A 19,003-nucleotide genomic window follows, 5' to 3' on the forward strand; every position below is an offset into this window, starting at 1 on the left:
TTGCAAGACCTGTAATTTTATTGATTTCTCTGCAAGCTGCCTGCATGCGAACATACAGAAGAGGAGGCTTTCTGTGCAGAATGGTCTCCCACACAGTTTAGCCCAAGGCAGGGAACGTCTGTCTTTTGCTTTCTTGCTTCTCCCTCAATTGCAATTGTCTCTTCCCCTCAAACAACAGGATGCTCGCAGCCATGGCTGAGTTCAAACTGTCCACACCTGGGACAACAGGAATAATCAATCTCTTTCCCCCAGTGCTCTCTGCTAGCCGAAGTGCTTCTGTGCTCAAACCATGGGTCTCCCCACCTATCACCACTGCTGCTGCTGGAGCCTGTGTCCAGTTCTCATGGTAACACTGAGTGTCAAGTTCTGGAAACCAAGCCTCATCTGTTCCCTGCTCCTCCTCCTCACTCTCTGAATCAAAAGTCAAGTCCTCTCTGCCTATCTGAGCCTTCAAGTTGTAAGGTCTGGAAACCCAACCATAGCTGCTGACCTTTCCCGACACATCTTCCATCTTGTCCTGTGTTCTTGGGTCGTGGCTATCGGCCACATGGACCCGAGTGTCTGTGGGAAGATAGTTGGAAACGGATTCCCACTCCAGATTGGCAATGATGGGCAGGCGGAAGTGAGCCCCCATGCCTGCACGAAGCACTTTGGGCTCCCAAGGATCCACGCAGCCTGTAATAGAAAACAGTGAAGGTGCAAGATCTCCACAAGCATACGCATTCAGCACTCAGTGCTAGTGAGAAAGCGCATCAAAGGAGAATGCTTAAAAGCTCCCTGGAGCAAGCCATCATCTGAAACAGTCAGGAGGGGTTATATGGGCCTATGGTACTGTAGCACCACACAAATTGGAAAGCTAACCTCTCTTCAGCTCCCTCAATATGCAGAGTTATTGATGGGGTGCTGTACTTATGAACCTGCCTTTGTTCTAGTCCCCTAGACTTGCTAGGTATCACAGGAGTATCCACAGAAGGTCCAACACAATGTGAGCTGTAATGTATTTCCATCCATATCAAGTGAAATCTCATCACTTTTCCATTGGTTGATTTTTCATTAAACTCTCCCGACCCCACAGCTGAAGTCATCACAGACTCCTGCTCTCCAGAAGGAGAGGCCTACCTTTGGCGAGCAGCACTTTGCTGCAGCCTGCTCCAGCTGCAGATCTCAGTATAGTCCCCAGGTTTCCTGGATCACGGAGATTGTCACAGATAAGGGACAGGGGCAGCGAATTCTGTAGGTGGACAGCTGGGTAAGTCATCTTGGCATGGTCAGGTCTGGAAAAGATTCCTGAGGAAACAAAGGGAGAGGCGCCCATTGGCAAATGAGGCTCAATGGCTTTTCTGACATAGCACTGCTCCTGGGATGCATCTATTTTAATCACTTCTGATTTAACCGATACTTTTGTGGTGGAATTGGAAGTACTGAAGCTAGGGTGAGGAGCAGTACTGCTGGAGTCTGCATAAGAGTGTTTTCCTAGTAAAGAAGAGACAAAGCATCATTTAAAAAAATGAACAAAAAAAACACCCCTCATGGGCATCATCAGCTCAGAAATCAGAGGTGCCATTTTTTCACACGCCACAGCAGAATACCTGTATCACCAGGCACCATCAGGGATGTCAGTTAGACAGAGGCCTCAGAGCCACCATATGAGAGCCAATCTTCGAGGAGGTCTTTTGAAATGTAGTCCCCTCCTCAAGTGGAGAGGCAAGTGACAAGACCGTCTATCACGTCAGTTTGAGTGGAAGCAGAGGAATCCTTCTAGCCAATTCCACTTGACACCATGTCACTGTCAGAGTAACAGGAACGGGGTAGTGAAGAGACAGTCAAGTCGTATTTGTCGCTACATTTATTTTAATAAATGCTAAGTGCAGCTACCCTTTGTTTACTATTTCTAAAGCAAACTTACCTATCAGCCCTTGAGGAGTTATGAGGTCAGACCAGTTCTTAATGTCTTCAAACTTCACCTTAACTAGAGTGGTTTTCTTCAGCTTTTCCTCAGGCAGATCCTTCAGGTGCCCCAGAGTACTGAAGAAGAGAGTTTGGGGCACTGCTCCAGCGTCCAGGGCATCCTTGATAAGTCTCTGACCCTCCAGCAGAATCTTCCTATGCTGATCGCGAAACTTCTTTGACTTGGCAATTGTCACCACTTTTCTATAGAGAAGATGACCAGTTAAAACTGCTGGGAGTGTTAGTAACATCTCTGGTCTGCTTTGAAATTTGCCACTTGCAGGTGGAGGATGTGACTCAATATTATTCCTTCTGTCCAATGATTGTCTGCATACATATTTTAGAGTGGCTGCAGCTACTACTGCTATTGTACAAGATCCATTATTCTCACCCTTATTAATCTCCACAGCAGGATCAGTCTAAGGCAATGGTTCTGAACCAGAAGGGGGTGTAGGAGCCAAACTTTCTAGGGGTCCTTGGCTGCGAAGCAAGCCTTCTTGGGGCCTTGCATAGATCTGCTTTCCAGTACTGACAAGCCCAGATCTCTCAAGGAGTGACAGCAGTAGCACTGATACAGGTAACAAGTGTTTTTATAAAAAGAAAACGAGTACTTGTGGCACCTTAGAGACTAAAATTTATTTGAGCATAAGCTTTCGAGAGCTACAGCTCACTTGCATCCGATGAAGTGAGTTGTAGCTCATGAAAGCTTATGCTCAAATAAATTTGTTAGTCTCTAAGGTGCCACAAGTACTCCTTTTCTTTTTGTGAATACAGACTAACACAGCTGCTACTCTGAAAAGTTTTTTTATAGTATTAGTTGACTTGCGTTTTGATGTAAGTAAGTTGCTTGGCATCTCCTGAACATTAGCAACAGTAGGTGGCAGCAACCTTCTCACTATTCTAAAGGGGGAGGGACCACTGCCAATATTAAAAAATATATATATAATAATTCAAAAAAGGGTTGAGAACTAAGGGATTTATGAACAGATATTGAACACAAAGTAGCTTGTTAGCAAATTCTTTGCAAGTGCTTTAGCTGAAATCTTAATAGTTGCATGGAAAAAAAGCAAAAGCAAGAAGGCTCATTCACTGGCAGGCAAACACCAAAGTCAAAGTTGGTGCCTCTCCCATGAGCTGACAGAAGAATTTCACAATGCAGTATATTAAGGCTTTGTTCAGCTCTTACCATATATAACTTTAGATTTCCTTGATTTTATTGGTTTAAAAAATTTGCTCCCTAACATTTCCTGGGTGCATTCTGATGACTAACAGCTGAGGTTTTGAAAATTGTTCCCTCTCCTGTCAGGATTTGCTCTGATGTTGTGAATTTCACCACTGGCCCCAGTTTCTCTTTCATTATTTCATATAGCATGTTTGTTATGGCAGTGTCTAAGGGCCAGGCCCCATTGTGTAAGGAGCTGCAAAAACAGCGAAGTAAACAGTCCCTGCCCTAAAGAGCTTCCAGTCTAAACAGACAAAGATAGACACTGGATAGAAGAAAGGATTTAAGACAAGCAGAGGGAACCATGTGAAGGCAGCAACTATCCTGCTCATTCCATGATTACTTTTTAAAGCTAAAGTAAAGAAAACTGAAGGGAAGCAGGGTGAGGGGGACAAGGAAGAGAAAAAGGGACAGGTGTAGAGTGAAGCTAAGCTGAACTCGTGCCTTGCTTTCCTTTCAGGGTTCATGCATACGCACAAACATGGAACTTGCATGCTCCACAGTTGGTAGCAACACAATTTAAATCATTACTTGAAGCCAAATGTAAAAACCTCACTCATGTGCACTAATAACTTGGAGACTTTGTGACTTAGCAGATAAGTAAACACACTTTTAATGATGTAAGTCTGAATATTGCATTGACTATCTGAAAGAAACTCAGATTTTTACAATGAGATTTTGCACAAATATTTACATTACAATAGCTACAACCAGAAAAGAGAGGCGGGCTAGCGGCTTCAGATCATCAGTGCCAATTACAATCTGCCGATGGACCTTAGAGACTAACAAGTTTATTTGAGCATAAGCTTTCATGAGCTGCCACTCACTTCATCGGATGCAGCCGATGAAGTGAGTGGCAGCTCACGAAAGCTTATGCTCAAATAAACTTGTTAGTCTCTAAGGTGCCACGGGTACTCCTTTTCTTTTTGCGGCTACAGACTAACACGGCTGCTACTCTGAAACCGTCATTCTGCCGCTGCTGCTGTTGTAATGCCCAGTGCGTTACCCCCCACTAAAGCAGCCCAGGCCTACTCGCCTTGCCAGCAGGTAACTTCTGGCCGGGCACAAGCTGGAAGCAGCCCGGCGGTGGGGGGGGAGGGGCCGTGGCCCCCGGCAAGCAGCCCGGCGGTGGGGGGGGGGGAGGGGCCGTGGCCCCCGGCAAGCAGCCCGGCGGTGGGGGGGAGGGGCCGTGGCCCCCGGCAAGCAGCCCGGCGGTGGGGGGGGGGAGGGGCCGTGGCCCCCGGCAAGCAGCCCGGCGGTGGGGGGGAGGGGCCGTGGCCCCCGGCAAGCAGCCCGGCGGTGCCACGCTCTCTGTCGGTAGCGGAGGGAGCCGAGGGAAACGGGGGAGGGGAGCCCCCCCCACACGTTGTTTGGCGTGACTGCCGCCATGGTAACGTGTCCGGGAGCCGGCCGGGCGGGGGAGGGGAGCGAGCGGGTCTCACACAGCGCGGATCCTGCGGGGCCTTACCCCAGCCTCCTGTCTCCGGGCTCCGCCTTCTCGTAGCGCAGCCCCTGCCCGGCCGGGCTCGTCTCCGGGGCCGGCCCCGGCCGGGCTCCCTTCGGCTCCGCGGGGCCCGGGGCGGCCGCTCTCTGATCTTTGCGGGGGGGCAGCACGCGGACCGGGCTCCGCCGCAGCGCCCGCACCCAGCGCCGCCCCGCAGCCGCGCCCGCCCCGGCTCCTCCCGGCTCAGCCCGGAGCAGGGCGGCGGCAGGACCCGGCGCCAGACGCCTGAGCGCCGCCATGTCGCCGTGGCCCCGGCCCGCCGGATATCCGGCTGCCCACGTGACCCGCCGCGGCTTCCGCCCCTCGCCGCGGCCGGGGGGTGACGTCATCGCCACGCGCCGGAAGTCGGGGCTGAAGTCGGAAATGGGAGCCCGCCGCGCGCTGCATTTCGTGTTCAAAGTGGGGAACCGCGGCCGGAGCGTCCGCTTCTATCGCGACCTGCTGGGCATGAGGGTGAGCGGGCGAGCGGGGCCCTCCGCTGGCTGCGTCCGGCCCGGCGCTGCCCCGTTCTGTGGCTGGGGCGGGCGGGGCGCGGGGCTCCCTGCGGGGCTTCGTGGGTCGCCAGGGCCAGCAGTGGGTTTGCTGGGACCCGGGGCCGAAGCCGAGCTCCGCCCCCCGGGTCATGGAGTGACTTCGTTGTCCGGGAGGGGTCGCGGTGCCGTGAAGTTTGAGAGCCCGGTTCTAGAGCAGGCGGCCCCTGCGTGCGAGCCGGTCGCCTTCCTGCCTCGGGACTGTCCTGGGGCGATCCCTCCCGTTAGCGGATCGCTCCGCAAACCGGACTAGTTGTGCGGTTCCCCGGGCGGTGTCCGTGTGGCCTAACGGCGAGTCCCACAATAGTTGGTCAGGGCGTGTTTACACTGTGCTAAAAGACCCATTGCGCAGCCCGCGTTAGCTGACTTCGGCTGTGGGGCAATAAAAACTGTGCTGTGGATGTTTGGGCTCAGGCTGGAGCCCCGGGCTCTGGGACCTTGCAAGGTGAGAGGGGGGCCTCAAGGTATGTCTACACTGCAATTCAACACCCGTGCCTGGCCTGTATCCGCTGACTCCAACTCAGGTTATCAGGGTGTTCGGTTGTGATGTAGACGCTGGAGCTCAAGCTCTGGGACAGCGGGGCCTGAGTCTGAACGTGTACACTGCTACTCTTAGCCCCACAAACCTGGGTTTTTTGTCACAAGACGGGTGTACCCGAAGCGTTCTATTGGGGTGTGCTTAGGTCTAGTTCCTTTTAAGAACTAAGTAGCCTTTATTTGTTGCATGTGCTCAATCTGCCAGATTCTAAGACATGAAGAATTTGAGGAAGGCTGCAAAGCTACTTGTAATGGGTACGTACCGTTATTTCTCTTTGTAATCTTTAGCTAAACTAAAACACATGCAGATGCTGACTAACCAAATGGGCTTACTTATAGACCCTTGAACATACTTCCTAAACATTGCTTATTTCATTTGAAGAAAGTAAGAATGTATCTTCTTGTGTCAGTGGTGCTTACATTGGAACTTAAGCATTGCAATGGCAGATCAACAGTCTACGTAGTCATGGAGGCCCAAATCTTCAAAGGTAGTTAAGTGCCTAAATACCTTTGATCTGAGCCACGTGTTCTTGAATGGAAATTATACTTCATGCTTCTGGGATTTTATTTTATTGTGTTTGTAAATGGTATTAGGGAGCCTAGTGCCTTGGGTAGGCATCTTATTATCTTAAGTGAAAATAAATCTGTTAAAATAAAATATTCTGCTACCGCCAGTGGCCTTTCATTTCTTTTTGAAAAGAAAGAGCTTAGAATATATTGTCTAACTTTACAATTTGCCTATATCAGGATGAGGAAATAGCTTTTTGACTCTACCTGGTGAGCTGCTTATGCTCTGAAACATGAAACTTGAGGGCACTTAATCTTATCCTAGCTCTTGCACTATAGTTGCAGTTCCTATGCTTGAGCAATTATGGATCAAATCATATGAAAACTACTGTTAATAATTCTTTTGGATGGCTGTGCAGTTGTGCCTTCCTAGTTACACATTAACATAGCTTAGCAGGGAAGGTAAAGGGGGTGACTTGATTATCGCGCATAAGTACCTATATGGGAATCAAGTATTTGATAACAGAGGGCTCTTCAGTCTAGCAGAGAAAGGTATAACATGATCCAGTGGCTGGAAGTTGAAGCTAAACAAATTCAGACTTGAAATGAGGCATATGTTTTTAACAGTAGGGTAATTAACCACTGGAGCAATTTACCAAGGGTTGTGGTGGAATCTCCACAAGAGGAATCAAGTTTGGATGTTTTGCTAGAATAATTTTGGGGAAGTTCCCTGGCCTGTGTTTTACAGAAGATCAGACTATATGATCACAATGGCCCCTTCTGGCTTTGGAATCTATTAAATTAAGAATTTACTGGAAAGTTACTGTTTTCTATCGCACTTTGTGGAAATCCCTTAGTCATAGTACCGGCTCCTCCTGTTAGCCAGAAGTCATTTTAAAAAATGACTTTTATATGGTGAATAATTAACCAGTGGAACTTGCTGGTGCAAGATATTATCAAAGCATATAGTTTAGTAAATTTCAAAACAAGATTAGACTATTTGTAGGAGAGCTGCATCTGCTGTTACATAAGAAACTAGATAGGAGAAGATAAAACTATAAGGATCCTTTCATAGTTGAGGACATGAAGTAGGCACTGACTGGCATGCTCTTTCAGTGATATAGTATTGTATAAAAGTTTGTATGGTATGGGTTTCTGCATCTTCCCCTGAAGCATCTGGTACTGATTGGTGTCAGGAGTAGGATATTGGATTAGCTGGAGCACTGGTAATGCAGTTCCTGTCCTGAGGCACTTCTTACTTTTGTGGGGGGGTTGTTTGTTTGTGTCTGATACTGACTACAAATAAATGTGATGGTTGTCCTAGCCCTTATGATGGAAAGTGGAGCAAAACAATGGTGGGTTATGGGCCCGAAGATGATCACTTTGTTGCAGAGTTGACCTACAATTATGGAGTTGGAGAGTATCGACTCGGCAGTGACTTTCTGGTAAATATCATTTGCTGTCCTAATGTTCTTTTGTTCTTGTTGTGAACTTTTTGGCTTGGAGTCCATTCAGACTATGCCTTGGATGCACTTTCCTGATACTGTTTGATTCCCTATCCATTTTTGTTCCCTGAGGGGAGTCTTATGGGTGCTGTTTGCATGTCTTTTGTGCAAGGAAGAGGAAGTGGGGAGAGGTGCTTTGTGCTCATGCTGCAGTTGTGGAGGGGATGGCAGTTGTATTTGTTCCAGGGAGCCCCTCACTCCCCACCCCACTGACAGCAAAATTTGGAGCTTTCTGATAGATCATTCTGGTGAACTGCAGCATCCCTTTTATTTCCCTGGACTTCCAGCCAAGGAGGAACTTGCTTTCTCCTCCCAGTGAAGGTACTGTGTGTGCTCGTTGTTTCCCTGGTGTCTTCCCCTTTCCTTCCCCCCCCCCCCCCCCCGGGTGGAGTCGGAGATGGATGGATGGTCATGGAAGCCACTCATCTCTAAGGCGGCAGAACTCTGGATTTGAATTGGCCGCTGCCTCTGCAAAACCCAGTTGGTCAGTGCTGTTCTGGTGAGCTCTGCAAAAACCGGTAGAGCCAGGATCTGGCCATTAAACTCCATCTCTCTGCTTCATATTTCCCTGTTGTGTAAGAGGTGTTACAGACAGAGTTGCACTAATTTTATAGAGGCAAGGTAACCAGCCTCTCGGAGGCTGTTTAGACCCTTGTTCAGGATAGCTCCAACTCTTACTACAGACCACTTGTGTAATTATTGCCCCCTCTCTCCGCTTTCTCTTGGAGGAAGATAATTGAAAAGCTGGGGGCAAGGAACCAGTCAGTATCTGGGCTGTTGAGGTTTCCTTGACACCAGTAGGTGTTAGCCCAGGGTATAGAGCAGAGATTACATAGATGATTGCTTTCTTCCTGGCAATGGATGAAGATTAGGATTCTGTGCTGATACTTGGAGATCTATCGGCTGACTTCAGTACCACTGACCAAAAAGATGGTGTTGGTACATCTTTGCACAGGTGTATCAGTGCATGTTTGTGCTTTGTATCCTTGCTAGGGCATGACTCTTATGTCCAGCCAGGCAGTTAGCAATGCCAGGAAGATGGGATGGCCACTCAAAGAAGTTGCAAAGGGTATATTTGAAATTGAAGCCCCAGGAGGATACAAGTTCTACTTGGAAGACAAAGAACAACCAAAGCAAGGTAACGCACACATACCCTTTTCTCTAGTCATCAGAGACTGAGAGCTGGAACATCAGAAGAGGTTGCAAATCCGGCTTGGCCAAGATTTATGGGAAAGTGTGCCTTCCTCATGTTGTTGCTATTTGTTTCCCATTATCATGAGCACAAAAACCTACAGTTTAAAACTACAACATACACACCACTAATAGGAAACTATTACAATTTTGCAGATCCTGTGCTAAAAGTAACTTTGGCAGTCTCGAACCTGCAGAAGTCTGTTAGCTACTGGTCTGATCTGCTGGGAATGAAAATTTATGAGACGAATGAGGAAAAGCAAAGGGCTTTGCTAGGCTATGCAGATAACCAGGTTAGTCATTTAGAGAAGTGACCATTCTTTGAGAATAATATGTTGTGGGATTGGTTCATTTCATAATGACTGAACCATAAATAAATACATAAATAAATAAATAAAGCAATCTTACTGAGAACAGCTGTTTCTCTACTCTTCTAAATGCTTGCTTTGTCAATGTGTCTGCCATCCTGCCTCCCTGGTAAGCACATACTGTAAAAAGGCGGAATTGTCAAATTTGTTAGTAGTTCTGCTCTTAACTTTTAATCTAAAAGACTTAAAGTATAGGCATAATAATGCCTATGCTTCATTTCATATATAGGGCCTTTAAAGCAAGCAAATAGCCATATAAAAATGAGAACCCCAGCTGAGCTGCTCAGGAAAGAGGCACAAAGGTTAAGATACCATGAAATACGGTAATTTTGAGTGAAAAGGGAAATCAGGGCCATAGCTGCTCTTCCTACAGAGAGGTTAACATGAACATGAGATTAGCCATTCAGTAATTTGCAGTCAGACTAAATTTATCAAATACTCAGGGTGAATCATTCTGCTTTTGTTTTCTGTATCTGTGTACAGCCTCTGTTTCAAATAAGGTGACAGGGGTCACTACTACCCTTAATGCACTGGGAAATAAGCATATGTGGCTTTGACATGATTAGCTTATTATGTAATGCCGATTGGCATGCATGCAAAAATGCAGTAAAAATTGTATGAATTCTTTTTTGTCTTCAGATTAGTTTCCTCCAAGCTAGACTCTTTCAATCCCTCTCTTTCAGTGTAAATTGGAGCTGCAGGGCATTGGCGGAGTAGTGGATCATGCCACAGCTTTTGGGCGGATTGCCTTCTCTTGCCCAAAGGAAGAGGTAACTGATTTCCTTCTTCCTCTGGCCCTTTCCCGTATTGCCGGGGCTGGCCATGTGGAGGGTGACTCATGGTAATACCAATAGCCACTTGAATGTCTCTCACCGTCACTATGTGAACAAGATGATAACATCAAATGAAAGTTGTGTTTAACTTTCTCTTGGTGAGAATATGATGGAGATGTGAGTACTGGGTACAGTAAATGATCGCAGCCTGATATGACACAACTGACCTTCAGCTCACTCTTTGTTTTTAAGTTGCCAAACATTGAAGCACTGATGAAGAAGGAGAATCAGAAGATTTTAACGCCCCTAGTTAGCTTGGACACCCCTGGAAAAGCAACAGTGCAAGTGATTATCCTGGCTGATCCCGTGAGTGATGTTTGAAATAGAGACAGAATAAACTTTAATTCAGTCTCCCCCGCAGGTAATTTCACTTTCTCTCCTGTTAAATCTGGTTTAGGACAACCATGAAATCTGCTTTGTAGGAGATGAGGCATTTAGAGAGCTTTCCAAGATGGATCCTAATGGCAACAAGCTGTTAGATGATGTAAGTAATATATTTTCTGTATTGTTTGTTGGTGGAGAGGTCGGAGCATCAGGATAGAAATGCATAGACTACCTGTATGTTTTAAAATCCCAACACGGTCCAGTGCCTTTTCAGTCCTTCAAAGGCAGCTACACTAGTTCTAAAGGGGTCTTTCAGATGAGTGCTTCATGCAGTTCTTCAGATGCTAAAAATCCCAAATAGCTTTGGGGGTTTGCCTCTGTATCCTGGAAAGAATTTTCCTTCCCTGTTCTTGTGGTAGCCATTTGGGTGCTACTCCTCACTTCAGAGGGGGCTGCAGAATGGACAATGCTAGAGGTGCAAAGTATCAGTTACAAATCAACCTAAGTAACAGTGGAAAGTGGCTTGTTGGTTGTAACTACAGTCGGCTCAGTGCGGTAGAACAGCTTCACAAGATAATGGGCTGCTGCTACAGAAATGAAAAGCGGTTTCAGGAAAAGTGTGAAAACAAAAGGGACGTTTCAGAACAGGAGACACTCATCCTGTCATGCCTGGGTCTTACCAAATCACTTTGTCGGATGCATTTATCTGGTGCAGCAGTGACGGTCACTCACCATACCTTTTTTAACTTGGTTCTGAAACTAACATGTATTGTTGCAGGGAGTGTCTGTTGCTTTTGTTGTACTGAAGTCTGGAGGTGATTCCCAAAGAGCATTGTTTTTCATTTACAGTGTGGTAGAATTGTTTGCTTCAGGTAATCACAGATCAACTTAAAGAGTTGGTCATTATTGGTGAATAAGTCAGTCATGCAGTTGACTGACTGGCACTAAGCCAAATAGAATCCTGGATGTGTTTGCTTCTGTAAATGGCTGTTGTTTTAATAACTTCATCATTATACAAATTCTTCACTTCTATTTGTACAGGCGATGGCAGCGGACAAAAGTGACGAGTGGTTTGCTAAGCACAAAATGCAGAAGACTTCTGCTTAGCTGAAGAGAATTGTCTCATAAATGATGCCTTTAGCTGCTAAACACCTGTAAAATGTGTCCAGTTTTGCAGTCATGTTGTCCCCGTTCAGAGAGAGAGTGTGCAGTGCCCTTGCAAAAGTCTATGGAAGAAAAGTGGGAAAGTTTTGTTGTGCTGTGATGCACAGATTGAGCACTTGATTTCATAACATGGGGGCCATGGACTTGTAATAGGCCACCCTCTCAAGCTTTTCTCTTTCCTGTTGGATTGAAAAAGACCAGAGTTTAGCCTAGAAATTAGCTGCATCTTTTCGGTATTTTAGGTAGCATACATCTATCGCAGTATGTGTACTGAGCTATCTTTCTGCAGGGATTTAGGAGTGAAGAATAACTCCATTTCAAATTCACCCTGCTGAATAAGACCAGAATTAATTTACTACATGCACTAAAACAGAAGAGAACAAAACTGGCAAGGGGGAGCATCAGAAGACTAACTAATTAGATTAAACTATGGTATTTTATTCTAATTGGCAGTTCTCTTCCAAATAATTCATGCTGCTAAACCTGACTGAATAAAAATTCATGCTTCAGAGCTGGGTGGGAAAAAGCTCTTTGGAAGTGTTGAAATACTTGCTTTCAAAGCAAAGTATAGGTTAAAGAATAAAGCAAATGTTATATTGATGGTTGGTTCCATTCATGGAAAATGTATTGGACAACTCCAGAGCTTATTGCCATGAAGTGAAAGGGACAACATTAATGGTGGTATAACAAATAGACTTGTTGTGTGTGTATGTTACAGAGCATTTTGTAGGTCAGTGGCTTTAGCAATGCTCAGTCTGCTGCACATGGAAAAGAAAAAGCCTTGGGTTAGCTACTGTTTGTTGTGAACAGTGCATGTATTGTGTTTTTATGACATAGGTTAAAGCTGAAACTGAGAGCTTGTCTACATGGGAAAATGGATTAGCACAGTTATAATAATAAATATCTAGCTCATAGTGGAATAGCTGTCCAGCTGTAGCTATGCAGGTCAGTTTCCCTATCTAAACCCTAAGGCTGACATCTAGGTTTTGATTCTGAGAAAAACCTCCCTGAAGCCAAATGTAGATAGATAGCTCAGTTGCTATTAGCTGGCATATGATTAAAATGTTTGAGCATAGCTTATCCTTTTTTCCAAATAAACATTAAACAAATAAATCACTGCAGTACTAATGAGAGCACCGTGATGAGCATAGTATAAATGCCTGAATCAACAGAAGGTAAAATACATAGTCCAAGCTTCTTAGCTTTCAAACCATCAAGACACAAAGGTGCGACATAGACCTTTAAAATACTGGGCAAAATCAATGGGTGGAATTAGCCTTTTTTTTTTTTTTTTTTTTTTTACTTAGACACATTAACCAGTATGTTTCCTGGGTCAGAATTTCTAAAGAATGATGCAGGAACTGATTTGGGAAGAACCAATACAGAGTTTAAAAAGTGTGACTTCATTGGTACAGCTGAGAAATATGCTCGTTACCTCTTCAAAAGCTATGTGTTGTCTCTGTACTGCCAGTGTAACTGTTCTTCCATTTCCCCACTCAGCATAAAATCCTGGCTCTGTCTCAAACCATCCTTTCAGGCCAGAGGAAATGAGGTTATTTTGGAGAATGTGGAAAGCTGAGGATTCCCTGATAGGCCTTATTGGATTAGGTCTGTCCTTTGGCTTCCATGTACGTTAACTGCAGTGCACCAAACACTAACTGCTAACTGCAGTGCACCAACTGCTAACTGCAGTGCACCAAACACTTGACATTCCAAATGGGGGTTATGTAGCAAACTAGAGCCAGTCAGACTTTATTTATTATTTGGGAGAGGGGAAGAGTAAAGTGACAAATGGACAGCTGTCTTGAAATTAGCTTTGTTGTTAAGTGTGTTAATTTAACAACTTGTCATCTTCTGGGTTGAACTGACTTGAATGCTTGCTGTTGCTGATGAAACTGTAGAATCAGCATGTTCTGAATAAATATCTACAATATACTTGTTGCATATGTTTACTGGTTTTTAATAATTCTCTGGGAAAAGTTCAATTAGTCTCTTGTGTTACAAAAACAAGTGAGCAAAAATCAGCCAGCAAGCAAATGTCACCCACTTACTTTCATCTAATTTCTTAACATAATAAACACCAAGATATATGAAATTAGTCTTTGATTTAAGCAGAAAGGGGCCACTTAACATTCAGCTTCTCTGTATTTTTTTTGTTTCTGAAAGATTGGGCTAAACTTTTTTCAGTTCAACTAGGTAGCAATTGTAAAACTAAAACAAAACAAGAAACTTTAATGAGAGACTTGAAAAGAAAAAGTAGCTCAATGTTGGAGTAATAGTGGGCTCTTTACTATCCTTTCCCTCTCAGTTTTTAATAGTGGTAGCATTAAGTTTGTTACCGGTCTTTCACTTTGACCCCTGATATCTTAAGAATTTATTCTAATAGTGCCCTTTTTCTTTGTATATGATACTACGCGTGAGACTAGGTATTCAGTATGGGGAGGGAGCTTTGATTTTAGGTGTGGTTTAAATTACACTGTATGCACACTCTGACTTTAATGTATCCAGAGCTAAGGCTAACGACTATATTGGAATACATGGGAGCTTATCTCTGTGCAAATTATACTGGACAACAAGGAAACACTTGAACAAAAATGCTGTTCATTGAAGAAGTAAATGTTTCTGCTTGCCTCAACTGCCAGGTGCAGAGTGCCGTTTCATTTGCAGGTAATAGTTACTGTTTAACACAATCTACTATATACGTGAGTAACAGGCCTGGAAGAGGGAAGCTGTAGAGAGGAGTGTATTAAATTTCTTTTGCTGTGGTTTATAATTTCAACCTGCTTTCATGAATGAACATATCAAAAGAGTTAATCCGAGGCTCTAATTATCAGTCCTCTACTGTAAGACAAAACTTACTAACCTTTTCTCTTGCAGTGTGCAGTACTGTCGGAACCCTAAAAGTCACTTGCATCATCCTGTCTAGGTCTATGATCAACACAGGAGAAAGGACTGCTTGGAATATCAGTTAAAACATCTGTATTTATATTGTGATGTGAAAATGCACCAAACCCCTTGGACCTCACACTCTGCATAATACTACAGATTTGTCTAATGCTCATATTGAAATGGACTGTGAACATACAGTAGGTGTTGGAAATATGCTCAAACTTCTCTCTGGAGGGTTGGATCTCACTTGTTGTTCACTGAGACATTCTCAAAGCCCAGTTTGAAACTGTTTAGTTCTGAGCATGTGCTGGATATTGTCTTAACCTACTATTATATATGCTCACTTTTAAAGGGATAGTGCAAAGACCCTTTTCAGTAAGGGTGAAGCTGACTATGGAAAGCTATCAAATACAATCAAAACAATAGCAATATTTTCCATCAAGTTCCTTATTGTACAGTAAGCTTAACTTTCACTTCTAACTCGGGTAAGTGCAACGTTTCCAGATAGTAATGTCACTTTCAAATGGAGGGTGTTGTTTAAGCCAATATGCTTTCGTAGTTTATCAATTAAGTCTGAATTATTGGTAACAGTTTAATAGACCTCCTCAGCAATGGCTGGCCTATTCTTAAATTGAAATGGACAGTTCTGTGAACTCTCAAATAGCAGGTTGCTGTAACTGTCTCTGCAAAGTGAATGCTCTGGGTGTCTCAGCCCCCTCCTTCTCTTGCTGAGCCCCTCTTCTGTGGTGCCTCTAGGGTGAGTCACAGCCTGGGTCCTACATGTGATGATATCACAATGCTGGGGAGTGCCTGAATCAATCAATGAAGGGGGGGGGAGGAAATCCCCTGACCATCTCAGCCAGGCAGTGCTGCCAGATGCCTGGAAAGCTCTGCCTGGATCGAAGTGCCTCAAATACCATACAACTAAAACATAACCTGATGTGAAGTTGCATTAACCACACACAAAGCTTCAGACTCTGTGCATGACACTGTAATGATCTGACTCTAATTTTTGTATTGAAATAGGATCTGAATGTACTCCCGGTGTCAGGAGCAGCATGCTCACTTTTATTCTCAAATGGTTGGATCTCAACCTGTCAGTTGACACAGCCCAGTATGAAATTATATATAGGTGTGATGGTGTCTGGTGCCCATGAACAAGGGCCCTAGGCTCCTAAGTGCTGTACAAACACACAATGAAGAAGTGGGTTCATTTTAATAATGTGTTGGATGCTGTAACAATCTCAGGCTGAGCTCTGGGTTTATCTTTGTATCATTTACCTTTTAAAAGACACAGCTGGCAGGACAGCCAGGAAAGTGAAAAGGAGACTTTATTATTATTGGTTTCAGAGTAGCAGCCGTGTTAGTCTGTATTCGCAAAAAGAAAAGGAGTACTTGTGGCACCTTAGAGACTAACACATTTATTTGAGCATAAGCTTTCATCCGCTGAAGTGAGCTGTAGCTCACGAAAGCTTATGCTCTAATAAATGTGTTAGTCTCTAAGGTGCCACAAGTACTCCTTTTCTTTTTATTATTATTATTATTAAACTCAAAACAGGTGGCTGCTGTTTGTGAACTTGGACTTTGATGACAATGAAATGTGGCTGCCACTGACTGCAGTTAAATTTTAAAATACAGCTTTTCATGACTGGTAAAGTTTAACAGGTGTGATCATCCGTGCCAATGACAAAGTTTCTTCTATATATTGTCATAGAGCCTGCTCCTTAATGTAGTTGGAGGCCTGATCCTGAAAGGTCTTTAAGTGCCCAGCTCCCCTTGAAATCCATGGGAATTAGGTGCCTAAATACCTTTTGTGGATTTGGGCCTAAACACATTCCAGTCATGCACAAAGTCACTGATGTTTGTGTCTGTTCTTTCCTCATCTCAGCAGGGGCAGAAGTGCATGCAGTGAAGTGGGGTTTGGGTGTTTGTTTTTTCAATTATATATTAAATACATGCGACTTTGCTATAGATTTATTACAGAGGGCAAGGTCAAAGAAATACACCTTGCACTTGGGGCAAAAGATGGTGAGGTTTGGTGTGGTTCCTTAGTTGGTGGAAGAGTTCATTCCCCAGCCTGGGCCAGTCTATAAGACTGCTCTGTCTTCTGTAGTAGGTAAGTTTAAGCTCATTGAAAAAGTTCCATTGAATCAGAAGAGCAGAGTGGCCAACCACTGTCTACACCCCAATCCAAGTTCTCTGCTGCTGTAAAGTAAAGTGAAAAGTGAATTCTACCAAATACAGCAGCAGCTGTGGTGCTGCATGTGTGAAGGGCACATGTAAGGTTTTGTAAATAACACACTTGGAAGTAATCCTGTGTTTTGTTTGGAGGGGCAAGTACCTGCAAATGGCAGCTTGGATGGTGAGGAATTCATCTGCTTCTTGGTCCTTGGCATCATCATTCTAATGTCATCACAGTCTTTGCCATAGCAATTAATTTATAGGGGGGAGTGAGAGCTGCTGACTTCTCAATGAGTCCCCATCATACAGTTTTTTTATTTGCATATATCTAGTAACAACCTGGCACCAGTGAGAGAGAGAGAGACGGAATGGTTTCTAAATCAAAGGTTTGCCATGGAGTTGTATCGCTTTAGCTTGCTAAACAGATATGCTTCATTAGGAACTGAGCATCAGCATGGAATCTGAGGCATAAAAAGGTTAAAAGGAAATTAAAGGGGAGAGGGAGAGAGTGTGTCTAGATTAACCCTGGCCTGTTCTGGATTAATGACTGCACACCATTTGACCTTGTAAAGGCTGCCTGTGGTGTGTCTTCTCCACACCCCAGGATTACATATTGGCAATGTGGTTTCTTGTTTGTTTGTCTGGTTTCCACAGGCCCATTTTAGTAAGGGAGAAATTGTACAAAGTGCTGTCCAATGCACAAAGTCAAACAGCCCACCACGTTCCTTTATGTACAGTAAGCTTGAGCAGCACTTGTAACTCTGGTAAGTGCAACATTGATAGACAGTAATGTGTTTTTCAAAGGGAGGGTGTTCCTGTAAGCAAATAGACTGGCTTGTGAAGTAAGCCTCTTAAGTATTGGTAAGACTTTACCAGAAATCATAAACAATGACTGAACTATCCTTATCCTAAAATGAACTTCCACACTTGTATAGACTTTCAAAGGCCATGCACAACTTTTTCAGTCATATACACTCCATGGTTGCTGATTACAATTGTATTGGCTTGGTAGCTACTCTACATTGATCTAAGTGGTGAGAGGAAACTCCCTAACAGGGATGTTGGGTCAAAAGCCTGCTAATGCCATGTGGCTACCTGATATCTATGAACACTTAATTTTTAGCTACATGCTTTTTTTTTTTTTCAGCTCTTCTGCTTTTGCTATGTAATTCTTCATGGCATCAGCCTTGCTCATCCCTTTGTGTCCATTCCAGGCCTCCCATTTGGCTTTGCCCATTACATCAGTTGCAGCAGGGCAGGGGATGTTGATGTCCCCAACGGTGGCTTGTTTGTAGAGACTGTAAATCACCAGTTTTTCTTGGTTTGAGATCGGCACCTTCATTTCCCTGACCATAGCAGCAGCTTTCTCAAATTCCTCCTGCGACATGGTGAGAGCTCAGCGTCAGGAGGCTGCTCCTTTCTTCCGCTGTAGAGGGCTTGCCAAAATTTTCAAGGGCTGACCCAGGCCACGACAACTGGAATGAAGGAGAGTTGCAACAGCAGGGTAAGATTTTTAAATGCCCCAATGAAAAACAGTGCAACTGCCTTTAGCAGGAGCAATACAATTTTCAAATGGCCTTAAAATTAATCCCAGATTAGGGGAGTTAGCAGATTTTTACAGATTTTTACAGTCAATTCTTCTTGGACCTAGCATTACTTTCCCTTTTGGAGACAGGATCTTGGGGTCTGTTTCTCTCTATGTATAGCAGTTAGTCTCTCTACTGTGATATGGTATATGGTATAAAAATATAGACCGTTTATAAATATAGCTGCTTTGTAAAATGTGTGGCTATCTATTCATCAGAAATCTGCTAAACATATGGACAGGTTTAGTCTCCCTTTGTAACCAATGTGGAAGAAGGTCAAAGGAAGGCAATTATTCAAAGAAAACAAATTTAGCTAGGAATTTGGTTTTAACTCTATCTGTGTCAGTCTGGATTTCAGTGGGGTTGCTCTGGATTTCTGCTAAAAGGAATTTAACCCTAAGTGCCTATATATTGGCAGTTTGCCTAGGAAAGAAGCAGTGTTGCCAACTGTTATATTTGGTGTATTTCTTAAAGACCCAGCTGTTGGAGTCAGGTGATTATCCCACAGTCTCAGCTTTCATTTAAGAGGGGGTAGAAAAATGTGAATTTCTATCCCTGTTCCCTGTGGAGAAAAACTTGAAAATGAGACTCAAACATTTAAAAATCCAGAAATAAAATAAAAAACCCAACTATTTATTATTTTTAAAGTTTTTGTGCTATACTAAAATAGATATTTATAAAGTGCCCTGTCATAGTACCTAGCTAAGCAATGCAA

The 19,003-nt window shown here is 44.1% G+C and overlaps 3 protein-coding genes across 6 annotated transcripts in view; 1 reads left to right on the forward strand and 2 right to left on the reverse strand.

Moving 5' to 3' along the window:
* MRM3 (mitochondrial rRNA methyltransferase 3) lies at positions 1-5,017 on the reverse strand. 2 transcript variants are annotated; one of them, XM_038375399.2, is made up of 4 exons: positions 4,638-5,017; positions 1,907-2,151; positions 1,120-1,287; positions 1-675 (listed from the first exon to the last, which is right to left on the reverse strand). In XM_038375399.2, the coding sequence occupies exons 1-4, from the start codon at positions 5,000-5,002 to the stop codon at positions 98-100; spliced, it is 1,356 nt and encodes a 451-aa protein (XP_038231327.2). In that variant the 5' UTR covers positions 5,003-5,017; the 3' UTR covers positions 1-97. The 2 variants fall into 2 exon arrangements, with proteins under 2 accessions (XP_038231327.2, XP_038231328.1); XM_038375400.2 differs by lacking the exon at positions 4,638-5,017 and adding an exon at positions 1,590-1,786 and having other exon boundaries at positions 1,907-2,047.
* GLOD4 (glyoxalase domain containing 4) lies at positions 4,993-12,152 on the forward strand. Of its 2 annotated transcripts, XM_038375402.2 has the most exons (9): positions 4,993-5,126; positions 5,946-5,995; positions 7,572-7,692; positions 8,746-8,890; positions 9,100-9,236; positions 9,995-10,081; positions 10,337-10,450; positions 10,542-10,628; positions 11,510-12,152. In XM_038375402.2, exons 1-9 carry the CDS (start codon positions 5,037-5,039, stop codon positions 11,573-11,575), a joined length of 897 nt encoding a protein of 298 aa, XP_038231330.1. In that variant the 5' UTR covers positions 4,993-5,036; the 3' UTR covers positions 11,576-12,152. The 2 variants fall into 2 exon arrangements, with proteins under 2 accessions (XP_038231330.1, XP_043355282.1); XM_043499347.1 differs by lacking the exon at positions 5,946-5,995 and having other exon boundaries at positions 5,013-5,126.
* Positions 11,865-19,003, reverse strand: part of LOC119844516 (diazepam-binding inhibitor-like 5) — a 10,284-nt gene continuing 3,145 nt past the window's right edge. For both annotated transcript variants that reach the window (XM_038375408.2, XM_038375409.2), the window contains exon 2: positions 11,865-18,177. In XM_038375408.2, coding sequence (XP_038231336.1) covers positions 17,826-18,089 — 264 coding nt within the window. In that variant the 5' untranslated portion in view covers positions 18,090-18,177 and the 3' untranslated portion in view covers positions 11,865-17,825. The remainder of the gene's footprint in view (positions 18,178-19,003) is intronic.

The sequence above is a fragment of the Dermochelys coriacea genome, chromosome 17 (genome assembly GCF_009764565.3).
Source record: "Dermochelys coriacea isolate rDerCor1 chromosome 17, rDerCor1.pri.v4, whole genome shotgun sequence".
Lineage (NCBI taxonomy): Eukaryota > Metazoa > Chordata > Testudines > Dermochelyidae > Dermochelys > Dermochelys coriacea.